General features: G+C 38.6%; 1 protein-coding gene across 1 annotated transcript in view; it reads right to left on the reverse strand.

Moving 5' to 3' along the window:
• The window catches only part of LOC143346450 (retinal homeobox protein Rx1), a 68,287-nt gene extending 44,278 nt beyond the window's left edge, over positions 1-24,009 (reverse strand). Inside the window, exon 1 of the mRNA XM_076774549.1 lies at positions 23,835-24,009. Coding sequence (XP_076630664.1) covers positions 23,835-24,009 — 175 coding nt within the window. The remainder of the gene's footprint in view (positions 1-23,834) is intronic.
• Positions 24,010-26,941: the final 2,932 nt, after the last annotated feature.

Raw genomic sequence — 26,941 nt, forward strand, 5'->3', positions numbered from 1 at the left:
AATATTATTTTGGCTTTTCTTATCAAATATTTGGCAACGTGTGACAGTCAGAAATTGGTTCAGCGACGCATTCGGTAACAGTAGAAGTAATAACATTCTTAAGTGAAAGACAACAACGAAAATTTGTTCGCGTATCGTAAGAATCCTAAAAATAGCAAGTACGTGAACCGATTGCAAATGACAGTAATATTACATTACTAATTATATATTATGACGACTATGGACTCAAGAGTGTACGTAGAGACTTATCAACACTGCAAGAACCAAGATGGCCGTCATATGTATCTTACAGAGAAGCGAACCCTTCGTGCATATAGACATACAAAATCAACAGACAAAATACACATGCGAGTCTTGTTGTGACTTTGCAGGCTATCCACGTATAGTGCAAGAGTAATTAATCAACTGTAAATTGTAAAATTAGAAACATTTACAGAAATGTCTAAACTACAAATTTTGGTTGTATTTTCTTCGAAACCACATTTTTTTTATTTAATAACAAAACTCCAATCTTGTCTAATTACGTAAAAATCCAATGTTTACAATACATTCAGCCAGTTTCTTTTTAAATTAAAAGGGTTCTCTGTGGTTTAAAAATTGTATCAAAGCGATTTCATTGATTTCACACCGATTTCGTTGGTGGATGCTCGAGTGATTTCACAAGTGGCCAGTAAATCGGTAAGCAATACGTGCTCCGTCGTTTCGATCCAGACAAACACATTCACGCGATTTCATTATCTTCCTTAATCGATTCTTTGACTCGATTAGTGGCCCGGGAGAAGAATCAAAAGGTGCCCGTGGCGTTTCGAAATTTATCAGCGATCAGTGTTGGCCCATTAGAGCCGGTGCCCGATTCAGGAGGCCACGATTCCTCTGCGGGCACTTCGTCCATTATATTATCTTCCCATGTCAATCTCTTAAGTAGCTGGAATGGACTAGGACCCGCTTCGCGCCAACGCGATACGATCTCTTCTCTATCGTGAACGGTGAATACCGATGCAACACGATTTGTTTCCCAAAAATCGAACAGAGTCGAATAATCACAGATGATTAGTGTTGCATCGGGTTGGACAAAAAGAAATGCAACTTCAATTCAAATGTAAAAAGCACACGGTTATTTCATAACTAACATTTAATCGTATATTGTGACTAAAGTCTCAAATTTTCTGAATTCTTTACTTTCCTGGTGGTTATAACATAGAGTAGGAGTGGGGGAAAAATTCTTGTCCATCGATATTTATTAAGTTTCTTGCATTTCTCGATTTTGAGAGATACAAACAACTAGTTATAGTTCTGTATGTTAAGTCTATTTTGATATTTGTATACTTTATGGTTATATTATCCATTAAAAAGGTAGTAAAATCTGGCAGTAGCATCAATTTTATTGAAGAAACCACCCAAAATTAATCCATTAAATCTACATTTTTATAAATCGATCATATTTGTGTATTATTATGCAACATCACGTATAATATATTATACGTTAATGAACTCATTGTATTTAAGATTATTTTTCTAAATGAGGCATTGCATTTTATAATAAAGAATAAAATGGAGTTGCTAAAATTATTTGCACAGAGTGCCAAAGTCACGGAGGCAGTCCCTGACTGCTCTAATTATAAATACGTATCATAAAGATATCAGTCTTCTTATAAAGATAAAATGACGTATAATTATGTCAGCGATAACCAGCCATAGATTTAAAAATCATGTAGAAGTTAGGTCAGCTGTTGCAAGTGTGTTAAAGCGTGTGCCCGTGTATGAACACGTGACAAATAGCATCACGTGTAGGACAGTACGGAACCATAATTTCATACGAACCCGTGAAATAGGAGACAAGATTAGGTTTGCATAAAATTTGTAATATTATGAACCTAATAGGAATTCCAAAATTAAAAACAGTTTTCGAAGTTTCTTATATTCGTTTCGAACTCTTTTACATCGGCAATATTAATGCAAATGTGTTCACTAGTTAAACGATGAATTAAAAAAAATATTATTAGAAATACTTCAAATTAAAAATATATAAATTCTTATGTGTTTGGTAAATGAATAACTAAAACTACAGATCGGAAGCCGGATATACGGATAACGGAAGCGCTTGTACCACTGAACATTAAATTCGACTCTATTTATACGCTGTTCCTCTTTCGTCGCCACTTTAGCTTCGTTATCTCGTTCATTTCTCTACGATCCTTTCAATTTATCCACGGAACGTATTGTCGACCAAGCGAATATGATTCCTGCGAGTCAAGAATCTCATATTCGATCGATGGTGGATTAATGAATGGCATCCTGGTAGCTCGACGGAAAGAGACACGACTAATCGAACATTCGTTAGTTAAGTAATATTGCTTATTATGTTTAAGAGATCCTCTATGCTAGCCACGAGTACGAAACAATTAAATGACGTATGTATATTCACCAAAAATGATTGTAATTAACCCCCGTAACCAAAAATAATTTTTCCAGAACGATTTGAAACTTTTTAATTTCGCCAAAAATTTAGGCACCTACACCCTGTCGATTATATTTAAAAATTCGTTTTTAATTTTTAATAAATTTGTTTGATGCTCTACGAAAATGTTGTTTAATACTTTTTCGTACATATTCATGAGCTCTACTACATAAATAAATTTCACTGAAGTACATTCAGTATTGCAGAAGACCATAAGAATCAACTATGTACTTCTTCCTGGAATTCCCGAAGCTATACGGAGCGCCAGACCTCATACACAAGGTGGCTTTTCATTAGTATGTATAAGTGGAGGATTGCCTTTTTCAAACCCTCCCCTAGTCAACTCATATGTGTTTACCCGTACACTACAGCTGTCTGCCTAATTCAGTGAATAGTTTCTTAACTGACTGCCATCCATGAGAAGACTACGCTAAAATCACCTCCGAATTTTTAGGTCGGTAGGGCAGTCAGATTGAAGTCCATGAAGTGTAAGGTCTACTCGTATACCTTGTCAGTGCACGAATCATCGATAGACGATCGGTATAAATAACACCTCGTCGAGGCAACGATTTCGTCCACGCGAGGAGTATCCTCCATCCTCTTCCCCGTCGCGCCCCGTCCAGGTGAATTCTTGTTTGATGTTGCTTCGTCGTTTATACTTAAGCACGGCTGTCGATTCGAAATCTAATTTCCTTGATCGGCGTGGGAGGACAGGGCGAGACAAGGAAAGGCAAAACGAGAGGTGGAAATAAGAGAAAGAACACGGTATGCCGTCACACAGAGGGCTTAGCTCGCCGACCAAAGAGGATTACAGAATTTGTCTTCTCGTGGACCGTCACCGGTGCACCTCTTCGTCGACCCTCTCTCGTTCTAGCCTTCTCTTTCTCCCTTACACTCGTTTACCCTGATCTTTATTTTCTCCTGTTCCCCTGGCTCCTTCTGCCCGCTCGTGTCTCTCCCTTTCTCTCTTTTCTTGGTTTTTATCTCCGGAACGAAACGCAATGGCCACTTTGCGCGGCACAAAGTTTCGACGGAAATTTCTTCGTAAAAGCCACTGTCACCTGTCGCGTTCTTTAATCTGACGCACGTATCGATCCACGAAAAGTGTTTCCATCCCGCGGACGCTACCATTCCGCCCTCCTCCTCGTCCTCTCCTCGTTCATCTCGTTCGACCGGTGTTTTTATTATCGTCCGATACCGCGAGAAGTCCCATTAATACTCGTCGATATGCGTTCTCAATGGATGAACGATCGATCCTGCTAGCCATCGAATCGAAGCCCCGATTTTGCACGCATCGCGATGATCCTGGTAGTCCGTAGACTGTCTGTCAGTTTCGGGTCATTTAAAAGCAAAACGTTTCCGATTTCTTAAACTTACCATCCGCTGTTAAATGTCTGACTTAAGGGACTGCGTCTGAGCGACATATGCTGGGTGCAATTTTTTATTCATTTTGATGGAAATAAATATAATATATCGAACGATTCGTTTACCGATTAAAAAAATATATACTGTCGAGTATAAAAATTTCTTAATCCTATACCGTCGTCTAGGTCTCTGTTTTAAATAAATATCTGTCGAATTTTCTGCAAATTTGTCGAGGTCCTACGAACCCAATTCCGTCTCCAGTTCAGACAATTTTCAAATTCCCAGTTAGTGTAATAAAAACATCTATTTCAAGAATTTTTAACTAAAAAACGAGTCTACACGTCCTACCAACTCGGAGAATGAACCAGTTTCTACCAGCCTTTGCTCGTAATGGCTGTATCAAGAAAACGAATTTACCGGATTGTTTTAAACCAAGATGTCGCGTTCTTCGTCTCCGGGGGATTAGCAGAGTTTTACGGGAGATCGTTCGACGAAGAGCTGTTAGCAGCATGTAAGTAAGAATCAGGCTGATCGGATAATGATTTTTCTAGCGACGATCGGTCGATGCGCGGTAGTCGAGCGATGAATTTTATTCCCCGTTCGAGTTGGGATCGAGAAAACGGCCGGAGACTCGGCGTGGCACTGGAAGGAAGAAGAAACGGCGCGAACGTGATCTCTCGTTTCTAGATTGGCGAGAGGAGAGTATCAGGTTCGTCGATTATTCGCGTACCGGCATCGAATTATTAAATTGTCAAAGCGGTGGCGAGAACGCAAACGAGGAGAGAGAGAGCGAGATCGCGCTCGCGCGTCTTAAGAACGCTCGGCGAAAGGCTCTTAAGCTGTCATCAAGTTCTTGCGACGGGGATAAAATTTCCTTCTAAACGGGTCAACGTACTGGTAATCATCTCGAGGCGCGTTAATTGAAACGATACCCGAGTTACAAATTATCTAGTTCGTTCAAAGGAACACGCACGAGCTTAATTAAACTCGCGAAGACGAAGTTGGCCCAATCTTATTCACGAATTACGAATAAATATTCTACATTCGTTTCTATTTTCTGATTGTGTTTCGTTCGTAAATTAAAATTCGTCAGCAAATTTTTTTAAGCAATGGGAGAGATAGGCAACATTCTTATTAGAATAACGAATGAAAATAAACAGCTGTTTATTCGTTATTCTTTGAATAAAAATGAAAGTTTGAATTATAGGATGAAACATTGCATGGTGAACGAATGAAAATTTATCATAATTATCATAATTTATACACTTGTATATTATAATATAATGGTTTACGAATATATCCATGAAAAAATGTATAAATGTAATAATAAATAAATACAATTTTTTCTTTAGGATTCCTAGAAACTTTTTGGACATTTTTTATTTGCATTTCAATGTGATTATGTCTTGCCGATTTTCGTAGTCCTTTTCAAGTTCATAATAGACTAACTGAATATTTCGTATGAAAAATAAACTACAATGCAAACCTATAATATCAAACAGAAGACAAAAGTATTAAACAAATTATATTATATTAAAGTATTCTGAAGATTCTGACTGTTCGAAAACTTTTCAACTGTACTGTACGTTATACAAACGTTAGTTAATCATCTCCATCGTAACGTATGCATTATGTTTACCAGTGTTTTTACAGCGAAACCTTCTTTCGACTATTATAAATCGCCTTGCATCGTGAGCTTGCTAACTGCAATTTTTTCCCCCTCTGGCTAACAATCCACGGTCTCGTTAACGCGACATATTTCTTTGCGAAGAAACTAGAAGCCATATTGCAAAAAGCTATACGACAATGGTCGTGTCGGGGTACTTGTTTGAGTTCTTTGCACAGGTATTATAATCCGTGGCCTCGCGTCGCCTTTATTACGATAGTAATCAACGAGGGTGATCGAGTAGTGTCAGTTCACTCGCAAAAACGATCAAATAATTTTCGAACGATTATTGTTGTATTTGTTACCGTAGCTAATCGAAACTGTAATAATATACAGAACGTTTTTCACCTTCTGGATATGCTCATTTTATTACTTTTGAAAGGTCCGTTTTAACCTTTGAAGGACAGTTACCATAATGGCTTCCAGTTTGAAAAATCAGTAGATCCAAACCTACACGATATCTTTTTATTCACGTTACGTAGTTTTTGGTATTTTATAAGATTATTTCTTCGAATTCTTAATTACTACGAAGAAATTAAAGAAATATTAAGGTCAGGCGTGCTATAAAATCTGATATATTGCGCCTCGTGTCCGACACGCCTATTCAAGCGCACCGAACTCTGCATTTCCGGTATTTTGTAGCTCTGGATCAATGTCACTATTCGCCCCATTATTTTATAAAATACCGTCGTTGGAGTTTATAGCGAAATTGAGGGCACATTTACGCTGAAAACAAATTCTGCAAGATACGTATGTTTCTTAATGTAGCTATAATAAAACTTTGTTCCGACTATTATAAATCGCCTCGCATCGCGAGCCTGGCTAACTGCAATTTTCTCGCTGGCTAACAATCCTTGGTCTCGTTAACGCGACGTGTTTCTTCGCCGAGAAACTGGAAGCCATAATGCAAAAAAGAAAAAATGTACGAGAATGACCGAGCCACGGTGTTTGTTTGAGTTCTTTGCGGAGGGATTATAATTCGTGGCGTCGCGTTGCCTTCGTTATAATAGTAATCAACGCGGGTGCCCCTCGTTATCGTTACTACTTAATAATTTAATTGTTCGGTGGCGTGCAGCCTTTATTGGGATATCTCGGGCTGCATCGTGCGACGGTCGATCGCGGTTGGTGTGAGTTTGTAGGTGAATGCGCACCCGGTGTTTTATAAACGTGCTCCGAGAACAGCCGCGGTAAGTGCCGCGAAAAAATTGATTCGAAACAACGCTTCTAAGTATACGATGACAGCATCGTGAATATACGATTTTTAACTAATTTAGTATTCCATTTACCGGTCTACAAAATTTCAGAACTTTGCTATATATTTGCTCAGAGTGAAAATTGCAAATATCAAAGCAACGATGAGCAAATCAATGTTTGATCAATTTTTAAGGAAAGTATTTAGTCCGAAGTAAGTATCAGTTTGGTACTTTATTGCATGAATTTTATTTTATCTTCCAAAAAAGAAATTGTTCCTATTTTATATCTGCAGAGCTATTAGATATAAGTTAGACACCCAAGTATTTTTTTACACCTAGTTTCAATTTCAATTTTAATTTTTTAAAAAACTTATTAATGATCGAAATATAATGTTACAACTTGAAGCATTATTATCTGCCCGACCCACAAACTCGCAACAACACTGAATATTTATTTCTACATTCCAAACGTAATCGACCCTGGAGCAGCCTAGATACATACTTTGCTTTTTCTTAACATGTTAGATGGGTGTACTATAATCACGTGCGATCGTAACGCTCGGGAGTCTGCAACGATCCTACAAGAAATCGAACGCTCAGCGAGCTTCGAAAGCAGGCCAGGAACCGGATCCTGCCACGCAATAAAACACCCCGTCGTGCACAATGTACCTACTAATAATTTAATTGTTCCGAGGCATGCGAGGCTTATTACAATCTCTCCATCGACGTCGTGCAAGCACGAAACACGAATTCTCGCGTACACGCGTTTCTGAGCGACTCGACTTGTGCCCTGGGATGCCAACGATCACCCTCTACTTCTCTCTCGCCCTCTTCTGAATACGCGCGGTACACTAGTGCCTCGCTGTATGCAGCAATTCGCGTCACGGATTCTTGCGACTGAGCCACACCTTCCACCGTTCATCTTTCCTTGCGTTGATTCACTTTCGACAACAGAGGGGTTCTAAATCATCATTTTTATGATTTCGTAATTCTTTCAAAAATAGAGGTTCTCCAAGTTTACAATCTTCATCAATTTTTACTTGACTCTAACAACGTCGAGTCTAGATCATATTTGTAAAAATATTTTCATTCTGAAATTAGAGATACACATCTTCGATTTATCTTTAACAATTCCAAAGTAAGAAATTCATTGGCAAAGACGTTTCTCTAGTATTTTTTTTTAGCAATTACGAAACTAGAAAAATGATTGATTGGACGTAGAATGGCCTTCGATTAAAGACTCGTTCGCGCTCCGCCAGTTTCTCGAATAAAGTTTCACCTTTTCACGCGAGATCCGTGGTTCGCGATTCGATCGCAAAAAGAGAGGCAGTACTGTGCTCGGATTTTCAATCGTAAAGCGTCCAATCGCTGATCATCGTACGAATCACGGGGAACACCCTGCCACTAGCGTCTCCGTTTCCTGTGTCTGCGACACCCCTGGCTCCAACCCCTTCCATCGTGTCTGTCTGTTGCTGTATCGTCGTTCGATGATGTGTCTCATTGGATTCGTCTAGGCATGGAACCCTGTCTGCTATCGATCACGAGAACGCTTCGGTATCCGAGCGAAATAGCTTCCCCGACGCTCGGTGTACGATTGATCGACGACACCTGCGCGCCAATTACCACTCGTGAGCTTTGATCCAACGGTAATTCGGTTAAATCGGCGCGCCTCTCGCCCTGCTCCTGCGATCAGCTCGTCCTTGTCACTGCGACTCGTGCACGAAAGAACAGAATTTCCCGGACGTTCGCGGAAATCGAAATGGAGACGAAATTTTGAATGGTTCGACGATGACGAACGATGCTTCCCTTACATTTTAAATATGAATTTACCCGGGGAGTTTATTAGATCCAAATGTTCCTAAAATAGCATCTACACGAAACCACAATCTATTCAATGACTTTGGAAAGTAATTTAACGATATAAAATTTAATTTTTCAAAAATAGAATACTTGAATTTGTGGAAATGGTAATTTTATTTGACACGATCTAATAATAAACAGAGAAAAATAAGGGGATATATTATGCAGTCGGTTTCTATGAATATTTACAGTGTCGACGAGCGACGAGAACTTCGATGCAGAATATCTGGTGCTCTCAAAATAATTGACAACGAAGGCGCACTTAATTTGCTTCGTATTACAGGTACTTCGTCAATCTTTCGCGACAGCGACGGGATTATCTTGACTGCCGTAAACAGAAAATCAATTCCTCGGTACGAGTTCACGGATTCGAATGAGGGTAATTTCAACTCTGTTTCGAGACTTCGAGGCGAGTCGGGCCAACAGCGTTGGAAAACTTTCGGATAATTTCCTAAGACGTCCTGGAAACCGATATCGTTCGATTGCGACAAAGTTAATTGATATCGTTAGCCAACGATACATGACAGCTTTCGATCGTTGAAACTTAGGATTTTGTATCATTTACAATAGCGTAAGGACTTTGTTAAACTCCCGATATTGGAGCATATAAATTGGTAGTTTCAACCTGTTTTCTTAGATTTTGAGAAATTATGCATTTAACAGTTAAAAAGAAGTAAACATTTTTAAGAAATTTATTTTTCCCTTGCAAGTGTCATAATAAAGTATAATAAGTATAGTTCTACCATCGCTTTATAGTCCTTTATTAGTCTAATTTAACAAGAGATATTTATGTTTTGCTTGAATATGAATGTACGAACGATATAAAAGGAGCATCGATGAACTAATTTGGTGTAGCAAGAAAAGGATTACACAAGATGGTCATTCACTTAAATTACTGTGTATATGTTTTCTTCGAATACAATTTATGTAATCGAAAACACACGGAAGCTTATTTCTTTAAAACAGTTGAAATTTAGAATAGAAATTAGCGTTACTTGCAAAACGAAACGATGCAGCGAAGTGAAAGCGTAAAACATGCAAGCGTTATCAATATGTATTATATGCGATAATTAAAGTCACACATAAATAAACCTAAAGATAATGGCTATGAATAAAATTACGCGTTACGTGTACACGTGTAATAAATGTATTAAACATAGTGTTTATCTTTAGATGTATTTATATGAGATTTTAATTATCACGTATAATATAATATATGGGTTTCGTTTGTATATGTAATACACTACATTCATTTTCTCTGCAAGTAACATCCATTTCTACTTTTTATTTCGACTCATTTGAATAAAAAGATTAATTCGTTACTTTCTCGTTGTATAATTTAAGCACAGTAAAATTTAATTAATCCCATCCAACTAAATATGATGGAAAGACGATAAACCGAATTAGTGAACTGAAAGATAGCATTTAAAAACAAAGAAATTTAGACCAGCTATAAAAGAAAACTTTAATAATCTTGTAATAACTATATATTTAAAAACTGAAAAAATACACAACACATTTATTTTCAGAAAACTCAGATATTCTACTTTCGATTGTAAATAAAAACTGTTGAGTTGTCTCTAAACAAACGATTACTGTTGTTCATTAATTATAATCGATTTTACAGATTTTAGACCTTCCTAATATACTTCCCAATTCAGAGAATAGGTTACTCTTTTTTGAATTTAATTTGTTCGATGCACCTGGAGAAACTTAAAAATAAGTCTCATAATAAAAATCAACTGTTTATAAAGTATCAAACAAATAAAAATATCTATAATATTCCTTTGTTTCGATCAGCCATTATATGTTGCGAAAAAGGTTTTCAATAATTTTAATTTAAAAAAAACTACTCGAAATATATGGAATATCGTCAGTTGCAGATAGATTATGGTGCTCTCTCGTATAATATCGCGAATACCCATTCCTTGAGGCGAAATCGATCGCGAGTCGTCGATTAATTAGAGGCAGTCGGCTTGTTTCGAGTTCTGCCGATCCTGGCCGATCGCTGTTGGCGAGGCTCGAAAAGCAGTCGAAAAACGAGCTATCCTGGCAATAAATGGGTATGAAATTACACGTAATTGCCCGTGCCTCCCTCCCTCCGTGCTATATTGCCCTTGTCACGCGATCGAAATTACTCCCCCTAACAAAGCACTTTTACCTGCGGCGTTCCAGAGCGCCGCGACGCCGTTACCTCTATCCCGACCGCTTTAATTCCGCCGTTCCTTTCAATGGGAACATTTTCCTCCCTATTAGTTCTTTGTTCCACCATTGTTATTTACAATTGTAGCGTGCACATATAACTTTTTGTTCGTTTCCGTCGTGTGCTTGCCGAAAAAGGTTCGTGGTTATTAATTTTACACGAGTTATCCACGAAACGAATTGTTACAAGTTATTTTGTCAAGGTCGGTGTTCTTTAATTTTCCAAACAATTTGTACAATTTCGAGCAAACCTTTTTCTGTCAAAACTGTGACCGAGGAAATGATTTCAAGGTACTCGATGCAGCACGGACCAAACAAAAAATTACCCCTTGTTAATTGTTTTCTCTTCCATCGACCTACGCACTTGTTGCACGGTTCTATCGTATTTTTGGGATACTTGTAATTAGAGATACGAATGATTCGCGGAAAATGTAATTCTAACGGGCATTCCGCCGTGACTAGTGCAATTTTGAATTTAGCATGTTTGTTGCGTGTAATTGAAATAGTAGTCTCTTGTCGAGAGATTCTCTGTACAGTGATAGGATAATATGTCCACGATGCAAACTGCATGGAGTACAATCAACACACTTGTGTAATCCCTTCTGTTAACAGAGGATCCCTAATTACAATTGCTCGATTATTTGTTGAACAAGGTAATGTCACGTTCACGACTACGATCCTTTTACGGTACTCCAATTATCCTCGCTGTGGAAATGCAATCTTCGAGTTGCAAAGTCGAGCACGCGTTTACTTTTCCCCGTAGGATTTTTCGATAACGCGTGTGGAACAATTGAAATTGCAGTCACTCGCGATAAGAGATGTTCGATTAAACAGCGAACGATTATTCCTTAATATATTACACGTTCGCAGCGTTTTGATTGTTTGCACAGTGTGAGGCAATTTTCGTGTAATACAATCGATATTTTCGTGTAGACTCTCGTATTAACAGAGTATATTTAACTACGAAGGTTTCAGCATTTGTATAGCGATTACAAAATCATGTTCAACTTCGATTGTGGTGGTTGCAAAAATGGTATTCAAGTTGTATAACTCGTTAGTTTTATTTATAATAAATATGTTCTACTTGCTGACCTAATCATTAGAGCAAATTTTATACTTATCTATTTAACGCAATACAGAAAAATTCAAGGAATTTTATATGACAGGAACATACAACGTATGTAATTGAAATAGGTATTAAAAATTTTAATATACCATTTTAATAATATAGTAGAGTATAAAGAATCAAAGTGTTGGTTTTACAATGTTTGTTCGTATATTATCAATGTACATGTTTCAACTAAAGGAATCTGATTACTCATATATTAAAGTAACAACATATCGATGATAGCAACTTGTCGTATCCGAAAACTTCGATTGTAATTACCTTATCCTACACGAAATTTTGATAACGCGTGTCGAACATCCACTTGAGATTACAGTTACTCCTAGTGAGAGTAGATCCCTGATTAAATAGCGAATTATCCCATAATGTCTGACAAGTTCTCGATCATAATCTTTTTGTGGCACTCTAATTGCTTACATCGCGTGAATCTAATCTTGGAATACTACGGATAACATCTCCAACTAGACTCTTACGTTAATAGAGAATGTGAACATTAATCTTGTATGAAATTTCGAGAGCACGCGTGAAACATCCAGTCAAAATTATAGTTGCTTATAACGACCAAATCTCAACCAAATAAATTATTTTATAATATGTAACATACGTACTTTTGACTAGATTCTCGTATTAAGACAGTATTAATCTAAAATGGTGTTCTCAAGTAGTTTAATAGAATAGAGGCTGGCCAATTCAATATGAAATGGATTAGACTCTATTCTATTGTACTATTTGAAGACACCATTTTAATTCAATTCTCTGGTTAATTAGCGGACCATATGAACTTACAATGATGTCTTAAAGTATTGCAATAGAGTGAAGCCTGACCTATCCTACATGGGGAATATTCAGTTGGGTTTACAGTTAATCATGATAAAAGAATCTAGCTAATTAGCGAACTATCCCACCAATTGAATTCATTTATCAGAGTCGAATCCAGGGAACTTTTATTCATTTTACATTATATTCTATGAATATTTTCAGTTAAGAACTTGTATAAACGAATCAGTTTTCAACCCTTCTTTTCTATGGACCACTTCTGACACTCTGAAGCTCATAAACTCCTTACTCAGAACGATCACTATTCCTCAAAAAATGCTGCTCTAAATGAGTTTATATTATCCTCTTTCAAGTATGATAAATTTCGTTTTCAAATTAATAGAGAATTTTAAGTATTGTTAGCACTTCTTACGACATTTAAAAGTAGGAAAATAGTGGCAGATTAAGATTCTCAAATATAATGTCCGCAATAAAAATAAATATTTCATAATTCTCCATGGAAATTTCCCGTGTTGTCAGTGTAATAAAACACAGGATAACCAATCCTCCAGGGATATCTTATCGGGGAAGATCCAATCGAGTTTGCACTTTCGCGGTTACTCGCTACGACACGTTCACGGTTAGAAACGCAATCTTAGAGTAGCAAATTCCAGACAAGTCGATCGTTTTCGGGGCGATCTCCGCCTCGATCGGTACTCGAATTACGCTTAGATCCGTTAAGACCGCGCGTGATTAATTGGAAGCGTGCTTGGGCGCGGTTAGCACCGCTCCAGCCGGAAAATCAGAAAGGATAATTGTGCGAATTACGAAGGAATTGATGCAATTACGCCGCTGAGCCTCGCCGGCATTATCGCGGCGTTAAGGATAGTTATTCGTTCGCCGCGCGCGGCTCATTATGCAGCGAGGAATTAATGAAATTTGAAAGTGCATTAATCTTCGGTCCGCGCCAGTACAAGGCAAGATTGATCGCGGCACACTTAACGCTCCTCCTTCGTTCTTTTTCTCTTTTTTCCCCCCTCGATTCTCCTATCGCGACCGATTCATCTTGGCAACGTGTCGCTTCGAATTACATTCCTGCGCGGGAAATTCATCGGGTGCTCGTTCGCCTCGCGAATCGGACAACCTTTTCTCGATAAAGGCCGTTTCGCGCTATGGCCGACGTCCGAGCAACGGCACTTTTCTAAACAATGCGTGTGTTCGCATTAAGGTTGACACGCGTTACGCGTTACGGAAGCCAAAAGCACGTCAAACTAACGACAAATATTCTTTCTTAGAAGAAACCATCGAAGAGAAGTGGCGTTATTTTACTCAGAATATTTTTACGGAATTTGTATTGGATATGTGTAGAATGTAATTTATTCAAATTTGTAAACCATATTGCTCAAAAGAAAATAAAGGATAAGTTTAGATTAGATTAGCTTTTATTTACAATCACTAGTTCTGTGTAGATGTCGTCCCTAGGAAATTACTCTAGGAATATGACGAATTCAAATTAAATTAGTCGGATTCTAAGTAATAAATAATGAAATTGGCAGCAACAGGTTTTGCAGCTATATTATTAATTGTCTAAAAATGAGAGAATAAAAATAAACTATTCATTGCCCAGGTTATTTCGATTATTGCAAGAATGTCCCCCATTCTCTTTTGGAATACGTTTACTAGACCGTGTGTGTGTGTGCAGTTTTTTCATTTTTTTTATTTTATTTAGAATTGCGACTATTTTTGTATGAAAGTTTATCGACTTTTGCTACAGTGGGAATCGGCCTTAAGGCGTTGCAGCCAGGCTGGGACGCGCGAGCGTCATGACGCATTCGACGTCGCGCTAACTATCGCGAAACGATCGACGATTTCGAAGTGGTCGTGGCGCGTTACGGGGCCGATTGATATCTTCTCTAATTGAAAATTTTAACGATCGTTCCCGTACACGTCGAAGGATCGAATCGCGTGCTCCGACGAGATTCATTTTATTAAACGCATGCGGGGGGGGGGGGGGGGGGGGGGGGGGGGGATTAAAACGGACGACAGCGAGTAAAACGTCGATTATATGAAAATGCGAGCAAAACGGTGCCGTTTAATGGCTTTTCCCTCTATGGCAGGGGTGCACAATTTCAATCAGTATTTTCCAAAGTTAAGAACCCAACCTCTCGCTGTCCATGGGGGGACGAAAATTTTAAATGCAGAAAAGTATGTGTCTCAAACATTTCTTTGCAATAACACCAATTATTTTTCTGCCAAATATCTGTTGAAATTTTTGTTAACAGACATCTAGACGATGAAGTCTAAAATCTTCACCCATTTCTCGAAAATAAAACTTGATGGACTCTGTTATTCGGTGAGCCAGCCTTACGCGTGCTATATTTAACAGAGTTTTCTGTTGTATTTTTTAATTTATTCGATACTCATTAAACGCATTAAATCATTCGGCGGACCACATATTGTATACCACTATAATATAGTATTTCTTTTTCGTCCTATTTATATATTTCTATGGAACGAACAATCAAGTTACGCAACGAGATCGTGCGAGGGATGATTATCGATCATACGACGGACGTTCAAATCACGCATGAAGAAGATGGAAGAGTGGGCACGAGGAAGAAAAGAGCATGATTTATGTAAATTTCGTGCAATTGCGATCAGAGTTAATATTATATATTCTAACTGTTCAATTTGTTATGATCGAATCGTACTATTAGATGATTTTTTCTCTGATAACTTGGGTAATCTTCGATTGCGAACAAAATTTGAAACTTGTCAGGATAAATCACGGTCAGGTTGCAAAATAATAGTTTTTATTTCCCTCGCCTTCATTTTTTTACTATTTATGATTCAATATCGTTAAATAAAACAAAACAAAAGCACCGTACAAACAAAATTCATTGCACGTTTTCGATTTATTTTTGATCACAGAATTTAGAATTAAACTTTATCGTCGGTATCTAACAATATATCCATATATATCTTCCCAGTACAATTTTATATTTGTTTCAATTATAGATCAATCGCGTAACATTTGCTACGAAGAGGACTTAAAAAACCGTTAATCGAAAACGTTCCGAATCAAGTTGCTCGAATCGACCGACGCGAATACCCAGGTACAATCATGTTTCCCCCTCCCATCGAGTTAAATAAAAATTTCCATTAGACTCGATCGCTAAAGGAAACGTTGCCGAAATTTTAATCGTTGCAGTTAATTGAAAATTAATTCAATTACGACGCGTACTCTGCGCGCTGGAATATAATTACTCTGTAACGAAACCGAGAGAACCGGTGGGCCGTACGACGTAAAAAATCACGACGACCTTTCACGTTTAATGACTTTATGAATTCCCCCGATGACTGGGGCGCGCGCAGAAGGTTTTCGACAGGAATAACAGATCCGTTTTAAACCTACGAAAGTAGCCGCGCCGGTAATAGTGGCGGTACACGAGGAAGGAGAAGATAAGGTGGAAGAAGAAGAAGAAGACGACGAAAAAGAGGCTGTAGAAGAAAGTAGATGGGGCAGGCGCGATCCATTAGTAGACACGTCAATTCAGCTCTTAAGAAGCGACTGACTTAAAGCCGCTTCCATCTATCTCTTTTTTCGCCCCACTCCGGTTCATTCCTCCCTTCTTTCCATCATACTTATTAGCGGAGGCCGACCTTGCCTTTTACCTTTTCTTCGTTCTCGCGTACGGTATCATAATTAATGATAATTCGATTAGCGGGACAAGACTGGGCCCCGGCTAAGCAGCCACCCGTTCCTTTTCTTACACACCGACCACTTTTATCCGCGTTTTGCTTTACGTCGCTCCTCGATTTCTCCTTTCAATTTTCTCGCCACCACCGCCCGGATTTTCTGAATTCTCCGGGAGCGCCAAGGGTTAAGTGGCTCGATTACTCATCAAGACATTACGACCCCCTTCGTTTTGCAGATACTTAATACGATTTAGCCGACGGAATCGTTACGGTAAAAAATTCCCTCTAATTACGGCACTGTCAATATTTTTTCTCTCGGGATCAAAGTGTCAGGTCATTTCGCGAGTCCTCGGCCATTTTTGTTTAAGCAAATTGTGTTATAGGACAATTTGTACGGATGGGAAGGAAGACCAACAGAACGACGATCTTTGAGTACAATTTTTTTTAATTAAATACGTGGACTTTTGAAATGACCTGATAGTTTGATAATTTTCCCTCGAAAGAAAAGTAGTCCATTGATGCCATTATAATTTTAGAATAAAGTAAATCAGTAGGATTGCCCAAATGATTGTGCAGCTCTCTTATACTATACAAAACATTTTAGAAAGTCGTCCATCTATCATTGGCATTCATTGGTATACTTCGTTCGTGACTACTATTTATTACACGTGATCTGGGATTGTAACTTCGATGGAACGTCTGTCGATTTCTCATCATTAACATCATCTTCGATTGCCAGGCACTTATACATATATCAGTGACTAACCTATTTAGTTCAAAGCAAAAAAATTTATTTTACTACATCTATTAGTTATAATTTTATTTAGCACGAAATTATCAAAATTAAGAAAAATCAGAAATAAATTTTCACGTAATTTAAGGGCACTTTTGTATTTTTTAATAATATTAAATCTAATTTTTTGAAAGGTAATTATATCAGTTTATGTTATTATTTAGGATTAGTAAAGTGGGGTTTTTTGAAGTATTTGTATAAATTATCCGCTTTCGTTAATGTTTTCATATTTACATGTATAACTGAAAAGTTATATTTTCCCCTTCGATTCTCAGTAAATCTTTGTAAACTAATTTCTCGTAAAAAAAATAGCTGCATAGAATTTGTAAACAAATAAATTTACATCTTGCTGTAGAATCTCCTTGAATTTACGTGATATTTTGTAATTTCCCACTAATTTGACTAATGAATGTGTACTTTAAAGTTTTCAATTCGTCAGTGATTGTATACTTTCCCTACTCGGCGTTAGCGAATGTTGTTTACTATAGCAATACGTGTGTTTGTGCCTTCCAAAGTGAAAGCATGGGAGGGTTCATAGTATATTTACGCTTGACTCATTACGCCCTCCCCCACCACACATATCGGTGGTGTGTCGTATTGTGCTAATTTATCGTGAGATATTTTTACCTGTAATAGTTTGTTATGTGATATTTTTAACACTGCTATATTCTTTAATATTGTACCACGCAATATTATTGTTCGATGATATTTTGTGTTGATTGTTTCTCGTATACATACGTATAGGGTGAGTCATATGACTCTACCTCGTATAACTTCCAAAGTATATGATCCACAAGAAAGATTTTCATATGAATTCATATAAATTGAATCAAAAGAATTCATTTTAAGAACTCAACGCGTATAAATGTACGATTTAAAGTTGATTTTATATTCAGAAGCAGTCGACGTTGGATCATCACCGACTGCGAACATTCCGTAAAATTATCTTCTTCCTGAACCGCCGCAGCGCGATTCGTTAATCGAACTTCATTAATTATTTCTCGGTACGCGTGGTTGCCGGAAGCTCTGATTTCTAATTCTTTCGCCTCTCTTCCGCTCCCATTGAAACCAACGACGACTCGTTCGGCTACTAAGTTGCCGCGGTGGCGCATCAATGCCGAATAATGAATACGAGAGCGACTATCGCGACGCATTAATCGTCCCGAGAGAAAGAAAAAAACCCCGACGCCAACGGAATGGTCAAATAAATCGGAGAGTCGTCGATGACGACTCTCTCTCGTCCGCGCGCAAAGTCGATCTGTCTCGATCTCGGAGACGATAAAATCAATCGAACCATGAGTGGACAGTGACAAACGGTTAAGTGCATTATGCAAAAACGCTCGGTTATCGATCACCGACACCGGTCGCGAGCAACGAGATTACACGGGGCTTATTATCGCGGAGGATCGCATGCACGGATCTTAAGGACACTATTACTCCGCTTAAAGCTTTTTTCCGACACTCAAAATGCATTAAATCATTACGCGACATTAATAAATTCGAGGTTTTAAACGTGCACTTGTTTTAAATGAATATTGAATTGTAAAGTCGTTCGGGATAATTTATTTATTCATTGAATCGTAGCTACACTAATGATTATATAGCATCTTGACCTCTAATAATGTTTAAATATTTTTAATTAAATTTAAAACTCTGTTTATATTTCTTTAGAAAGTTTCAATTTTAATGTACTCAAATATGTTGTAACATGTTCCCTTATAAATTTGAATCTAGTTTGATTCAACGAAAACGGAATTTCTAAGACGAGTTTAGATATAATGGGCACTTTGGAACTAGGAAAAATGTACATTCTTATATTTTCTATGTTAACAGTAAGCTAATACTAATACTGATTTCACAATTATATTAATGTTTATTTTTTAGTAATAGTTATGTAAATGATTGGTGAGATGCACTTAAGGGATCGAAGTAAAAAGTTGTACTTATTGTGAAATTATATTAAGTTATATTGAATTATAATTAATTAAATTAATACAGTAGACCCACCGCTAATATTCGTTACTTTTTCTATCGATATTGTTCATAAGGTGCCCAATTTCTGGAACTACATCAACGAGGTGAACGTTGTAAGCCTGATCATTAAGTATTCATACGTGAGACTAATCAAACTCCCTCGAAAACGCGTAAATTAAGTGTAAAAATAAGGAAGAAGGAATATACAGAGTTTGAAACTGCGTGGATCATTTTAGTATTAACGTAAACGAACAGTGTGAAACGGTTCCCCTATATAGCTCTCTAACCACCTTTAAACATCTTGTCAAACCTAATATTCTGTTTTACTCGTATCAAAGGGTAATTTCTACACCTGTAAATAAATAATAATCAACGTTTACAAACAACATATGCGAATTCCCTGGTTTCTCCACTTTTTGGAGTTTCCTGATCCATCCTGTCCCCCGGTTTCTCCCCGAAAAGTCCTAAACGGTGTCTGTTTTTGTTCATCCCCCGGCACGAAACACGAGGAAACGCTCTTAATATCGCAAACAGTGGATCAAACGAACGAACCTTAACCGGACGTAGGGACGAGGCGTCGAACCGCGCTAATTCCCATCGTCGAAATGGTCGGCGATTCGCGCGGTGAACCGCCCCTTCGTCGATCCACTCGATGCACGAGCCCTCTTCTGGCTGTAATTTTTTTCGCTCGACGGTGGCTTTCGACGGGGGCCTGTGTGCAGCCTGAAAAACGAGCCAGCGCCCGTACGAAATTGTTTTGTCGATTTCGACCCTTCCGGGCGAAAGTGTTACGTCGATGGCGGCGCGCGACCCGTTTGCTGGCGATACGGCGGCAAGAGTGACATTATAAACGACAATCGGTGGCCGGGGCACCGTTTTCGCAACGGGCAACGACAAACATACGAGCGAAGTCGACGACAACGGTTCGACTCTCGAAATTGGAATTATCGGAGATACGTTTCGACGGGCCGATACAGTCAGAGGTTCGCGTTTCACATCGCCTCCGGACGACTAATTAGCGCCCGCGCACGGTAGCGTGCCACCGGGGAACCAGATCGCCGCGATACTAACGATTTTTCAATTATACGCTAACGTCGTCCGTTGCAAACACTGCACAATGCTGTGCTGCCGTTTCGAAACGAGAAAGAAGGAGCACCGAGGGTGGGCGAGAAAGGCTATCGAAACGTCAACAAGTAGCTAATGAGGGATCGATGCAGCTGATTTCCACGATGGAAATTTGTTGGACTTTGGAAAATAGACTCGACAAATCTTTCCCAACGGGACGGTCTTACCGCGATCGTCGATCGTTGACGATCGCCTAACCCTCGACCCTTGGACCAGGCGGCGACGAAAGATTTACCTCCACGAAATAAAAGTGATTTTAACTATTTTTTTTATGATCGAAACAAGAAAAATGAAACGGAGTTCGAAGTGAAACTCTTGAACATAGGTCTGACGCAGATAAAAATGTCGAATTAACAGTTTTTAATCCGTTATTTAGATAGAATTGCCACGCAACTCCAAAACCAGAATTTAGGTTTATCCTAAAACTAGATTCAGGCTGAATGTCAATCGAAAATATTCATTTGTAGATTGTAATATACGGAAGTCTTTAATTTAGTTAATCGCGAATAAAATGATGCAAACTTATTCGAGCAACTCCTTAATTGAATATCCACATACAGTATGAATTATTGTACTGTGTATTTATTCGTCTATCTAGTAATTGGAATGAAAAATAAAATTGTAAATATAACATGCTCCCACCGACTAACTTTTTATTTATTTTGACACTCCAATTCACAAGCAATAACTTAATTGTTCTACTCCGAAATTTTTCTATACACTATTATTCACACTACTATTCCAAAATCTTTAGTTCGCTGCGTGGTTAAAAAGTGGAGGACGGTAAGAACGATTGATAGCGAATTATTTTGTGTTAATAAATTTATGGTTCGATTCTAATTAAAATACGATCCAATAAATGATTCGTTGCTATGTTTTGATTAAGAGAGTTGGTCGTTTAGCATGCGAATAATGAATAATGTGCGTGTGAGATAAATATATAAATTGGACGCATTGGCGAACTGAATATTTATTCATAGAAAAATGAAATATGTAACTAGTTATCTCGAACCTGCCATCTGCGCAATTCCTGCACGGACCGTTAATCTTTAAGCACCAAACGGACCATTTATGGCCCCCCGTATGCGTGACTGTTTTATTTCCCTGTTAGTAAATAACAAAATACATACGTTTTAAATATTACATAGGCCTTAATATTGCACGATTGCGAAACATTTATTAAGGATTATTGTTCTATTTGTTTTCATATTTGCTGAATACTGTTTATTTGATAAATTCTGTAATACTTGTAAGTTTGTATACACAGTGTATTTATTAGTTGGATATCTAAAACAAGTGGTGAGAAATTTAGGGTCATATAGTACCAGTAAAAATAGGAACAAACATGTAGCTAACCCTACATTGCATAATGCGACAGTTCAGAATTGTAAAAACATCTAATATATTTAATCTGAATAGCAAAAATAATTAAAAATGATTTCTTTGCATAATTATTGAAAAATAAACTGCATTAACTGTCGAAGTAATATACAATTTTCTATTCCCATAAATCAAATTACCTATTTGCACTCATTCGTCAGACCACTATTGCAAGACAAGAAAGATTATTAATTACGTCTAATTCTTTTATCACGTTTTGAATTTATGATTCTGCGACAGCTCTTACACAACAATAATTACGACAAATGCTTGCCTTGTTAATAAAACTGTGGCTGTAAAACATCGCGTACGTAACAAGTTATTTATTTTACTTCGTGCATAATCATAACGTACGCTTTTAGTCCTTAATGACTTATCCATGCACAAGATTAACAAATAAAGCCGTTCGCATTACTGAAGCTGAAAAATTAAACAGAGTTTACTTACGGACCTACGTGAACTGGATATTATGTCATCTACTTTCATGATAAATGACCCTAAATTCCTCGATTCCTTTTTCAGGCTCGTATATTCAGCAACACGTAGAGAAATAATTATGGAAAAATCGTTACTCAAAAAGTATAATACGAAAACTAATTTTCGTTCGTTACGTTTGCAATAATATCACGGAAGTCTCAATTATCGATTAGCATTTGTTATCATCAACTGGTGACTGGTAAACAATATCACCTTCCCTCAGTCGGTCATGTCTTCATAAAGAATGATTTATTACTCCCGTGCATTTGCAGTGACTTATCTCGATAAAATGCGACGGGCATTGTAGTCCAAGGAAAACCATATAATAAAGCTAATGTACACATGAATCGTCTAACAAGAAAAAAAAGCACCAGTCAGAAAATCGTGATTTAAATCCACCGTAATTGTTACCTGATTTCTAATTCCGATTTCTAACGAGAAGTGCCGAAAGCGCTAATGCATTCCACCAATTAACGTCGCGCCACGAATCGCGCCAGAAACGCATCAAGGTTTTCACGACAGAATTATCTCGATCGTCATCTCAATTTGTTTAACTAGCGCATTACTAATTGCCCCGATCGAAACAATACCGCCACGCACGTGGAAAAGCAATTTATTTGTTCCGGTAATTGCAAGAGACGCATCGAAACAATCGGTATGTTCGCTGACGATCGATCAGAATATTGGTTAAAAAATTTAAACAAATTCTACGAGAAATATCCAAAAATAATACAACGGTAAAAATTCAAGAATCTCTCGATAACAAACTAATTTATATAGTTTTATGTACGTCTCGACTCAATGTCGGTGAGTCTTCTTCTACAAACAGAACATATTTAATTTAGCCTGAAAAGATAGGAAAATGTACGAAAGGACTGTAAAGAAATTAACAAAAACTCTTCGAGAGATTGAAAAGTTTTTATACTTATATCAAGCTAGATCGCTTCTAATGCGATCAAAGCTTGATAGAATAATTCTGTCCAGCCGCATTCGCCGATAAATTATCAGTAAAATGTCAAAGATCGATATAGATACGAAGGTTCGATCAACGTTCACGATTAAATCGAAGTCTTGATTGAAGCGGGGGATAATAGCGAACCCAATAATTGGATGAAATGATTGATCGAAGCTGCTTTGTTAATAAGTCTCCGGGGGTAACTTGAGCCGTTTTGGGATTTGGGATCCAGTGTCCTGGATCTAACACAGGGGTAGCAAAGAGGAACGAGATTCGTGCGACTCATGCGTGCCCGTCGGACAGAACGTGCCGCGTACAGTTTTCTTTGACTATATCGTCGAAGCAAATTGGCTAACGACGATTCCGAAAACTGCAAGTGCTTCGAATCGACGAACTGATGCACAAACAACCGCTTATGTTTGTCCAATATACGTATTAGATCGGAAATTGATAGACGTGGGAGTAACAAAAGCTAATAGAACGTACGACAGAAATTAGAGGGTAGTTCTTGAATGGGTATGGATAACCTAATAATTTATTTGTATCATTAATTAACTTCGTTAAGTAAAATTGCGTCGAACAGTACCACTCCAGCAAATTGCCTTAATGGAAATTTCTAATCTTCCTACGTCTGTAATTTAGGAAACAAGGATTGAGCGTTTTTTAATTACGAAAAGTAACATTTTGTGTTATGACAGACACTTGTCCTTTTTGCCACCTGACAAAAACGCTTCAAAATATTAACAAACGATGAGAAACTAGATTCTTCCCTGACCAGTAGAAACGAAGATTAAGAGAATGTTACCAGCGTTTTCCTGGGTGTCCCGCGCGGTATCCTCCATTTCTTGGTGACTTCTCTTGTTATTAGCCAGTCCAAGGATCGCGTCGATGCTGTGTCTCGGTGTGCTGCTCGCTGGCTTCGGCAGGACGATGTCCTGACTGTTCTGCGAGGCTGTTTCGACGAGCTGCTGCGAATCCATCGTCGGCAATCCGAACGTCTGACCTTCGATCAGCTACTGGTTGGGCCACTGTCGTCGCCGACGAAAGGATCTCCCGAACGATCCTTCCCAAACGCACTTAGTACTCGATCGTGACGCGAAATGACTGTTCAGGACACGTGTTCTCAATCGGAAAATACATTTTGAGTGACGTCGTCGCGCTACCACGCGGCAGGATTTGCGACCCTTGCTCCGAAGTATCCTTCAGCCACCACTTCGATAATTGTCCACAAAGTTCCTCCGGTTATTTCCGAACGGTTGGCCTAATTGTTCAACGGACAACAGTTTCCGCGCGGAACTGCACACGACTCTGACACCGATACCATCGGTTCGAGGTGCGTCTCATGACGCGCAACAACACTAACCGTCAAACCGGATCCTCGATGGTTCCTTGGACACTGTTGGTTGACTTTCTCTTCCTCCCCAGGTGGTTCAGTTCGGTTGTTTAGGTTCGCAAAACCTCCAGAGGCATCGCGTGTTTGACGGAACGTTCGCTATCCTCTATCCGGTATGCACCTTGGAGCGATCCCGGTCGATCTATCTTCGGTTAATTTGCCTCCGAGTGTCTCGTTGGCTGCACGGATCTACCTGATCGCCGGATCATCGAGCCAGCGGGATCGAGGACTCCCGGTCCACTCGTGTGCCGACCGGTCCGTGGAGTCACGGTGAGCCAAAAAAGGAACTACAAAATAGTCGGGCGGCTAAGGTCGAAGCTGTTGTGCGTGCGTCGTGCCAACGAGGACTAAGTCGGCTGGCCGTTCGGCGGGGTGGCCTTTGTTGTAGCTGCACACAACTACTCGGCCAAGACACTCGGTTTGAAAGAGGTGGTCCAGGAATCGTCGACCGAGGCGTGGCCTGGTTCCGCGAATCCGCGTCGCTGTTCGTCGGAACAGGAGCCAATCGGGACGGGGATCGAAGAACATGGCGAGACAGTGGTGCTCAATCGACAGCGTCGACGGTTAACCCTCCCTTGCGGTCTCGAGGTGGGGTTAATTCGCAGGGGTAGAGAAGGTGGACTCTCGTCGGGCTTCTGTGACACCGCACGCGCACAACTGCACCCACTGCGCGTGTACGGGACGATTGGGGATGTGTGGGAGACCCAGAGACGGGATACACAGGGGCTGTGCGCGCACACGCGCCTCGAAAAGGGGTGGCTCGCCTAAACGGACGCTGCACACATGTGTTAGGCAAGTGCGCGCGCGCGATCAACGCGAGCGAGCGCGACCGGTGCGGCTTGATTCTTGCGGCGGATTCTGGCATCCCCTGTAATTGCCAGAAATGAGGTAAAGCTTACCGCTTACGCCAAGCCTCTCCTACGCTTCTGGATGTGCCTCAGCGACTTTGCGCGCGCTACCTGACCGCCGTACGTTATTATGCGTGCACCGAGCGAGCGCGGGCCCGTTGTCACGGTTATTTTTCGAAGACGGTCGTTCACGGTTGTTAAGCCTTTTAACTTGACTGCCGCGGTGTGTTTACCACGCGCGCAGGGGCCGAATGACGCTTCAGAGGTCGTAATTGCTTCGTTTCGATCCTCTTGCGCTCGCCCGCCGGAGTAATTTCGTTACTCTTTCGCGAAAGAATGGTCGCTTTTAAATTGACAGTCCGCGGGATACTTTAACGTGGACGAGACCAGCAACGTTTCGTTCTTAACTCGTCGCTACCGTCGTGACCATTTAGCGCGCTGAAACAGGGATTTTTAACTACACGCAACGTTCCAACATTTTTTCAAATTTTATTTTTTTAATCTGGTATAAAAATCTCGGAAAATTTTACTTTGCACGACGCTTTCGTTAATCGTAACAATCGATTTTTGAATTCTTTATTCAACGACTTTGGTTTGACAAGTTTTTAATATTTTGTCGTGGTTTAAAAGAGGTTTGAAAGAGTTTGTATTTTTCCATTTCTTGTTTTCACCCCCAGATAGCTGTTTTGGAGAACGTTAACCCGACTTCGACTTGAATTTTCTAAAGCTAGGATTTATCGAATCGCTTGTTCACGATAAACATTTCGTTGTACTTTGGCGAAGGTATAGTTACTTTCAAATCAACATATTATATGCTAAGTTAAATAACCAGTCTAAGTATTATTATATTAGTATTTAATTACACAGAACGGAACATTAAAGTAGGTCACTGGGATATCTTCCCCATATTGAGAAATGGAACAGAATGTTTAATTTAAATTACTACTTGGAATATAAAAATGCAAATTATTGAACTGTTACATCTATTTCTTAAGAGTAAACATTTTTCTTTAAAAGTGCTCTTTAGTGAACTTGGATGACCTTGAACTGTAACTGATTGTATCAATCTTATAAATCTCTATTAGAAATCAAATATAAAAATATATTGTCCTATTCAAAAATAAATGAAGCCTCTTGAAATGTCGGTCTTTTCACTTGAAACCAAGAAACATCATTTACATGGTTCCCATTAAATCAAACAATTTCTGTCTTACATACTCTTTTGTGTCTTTAAAAATAAATGAATTATCTAGGTGTGCTTTTATTTGTACAGTTGTCCTTATATTTCGGATCATTGTAATATCTAACAAATTAAAAACTACAAAATTGGGATAAACTTGGCACTATTTTACGTATAGTGAATTACACCTATTAATATTACACTTATAATTACACCTATTTCACCCATTAATATAATAGGACTATAACAAAAGAATTTAAACATCTGTATCTTTGTTCTTCTTTCGATTTTCATCCTAATATTTTACTCACACATTTTGGATACTACATATTTATAGACAATATAAGAAAACACGATTTTTTTCTTTATATTCTATATATTAAATTATATTTTTAGTTAGTATCATTAGGGTACTCAGTACCGGATGACCTATCATAATATATCGACCAAATAATAAGTGTAATTTTTCATAATGGTTATGATATTTTTAA

This window comes from Colletes latitarsis, chromosome 10 (assembly GCF_051014445.1).
Source record: "Colletes latitarsis isolate SP2378_abdomen chromosome 10, iyColLati1, whole genome shotgun sequence".
In the NCBI taxonomy this organism is placed as follows: Eukaryota; Metazoa; Arthropoda; class Insecta; order Hymenoptera; family Colletidae; genus Colletes; species Colletes latitarsis.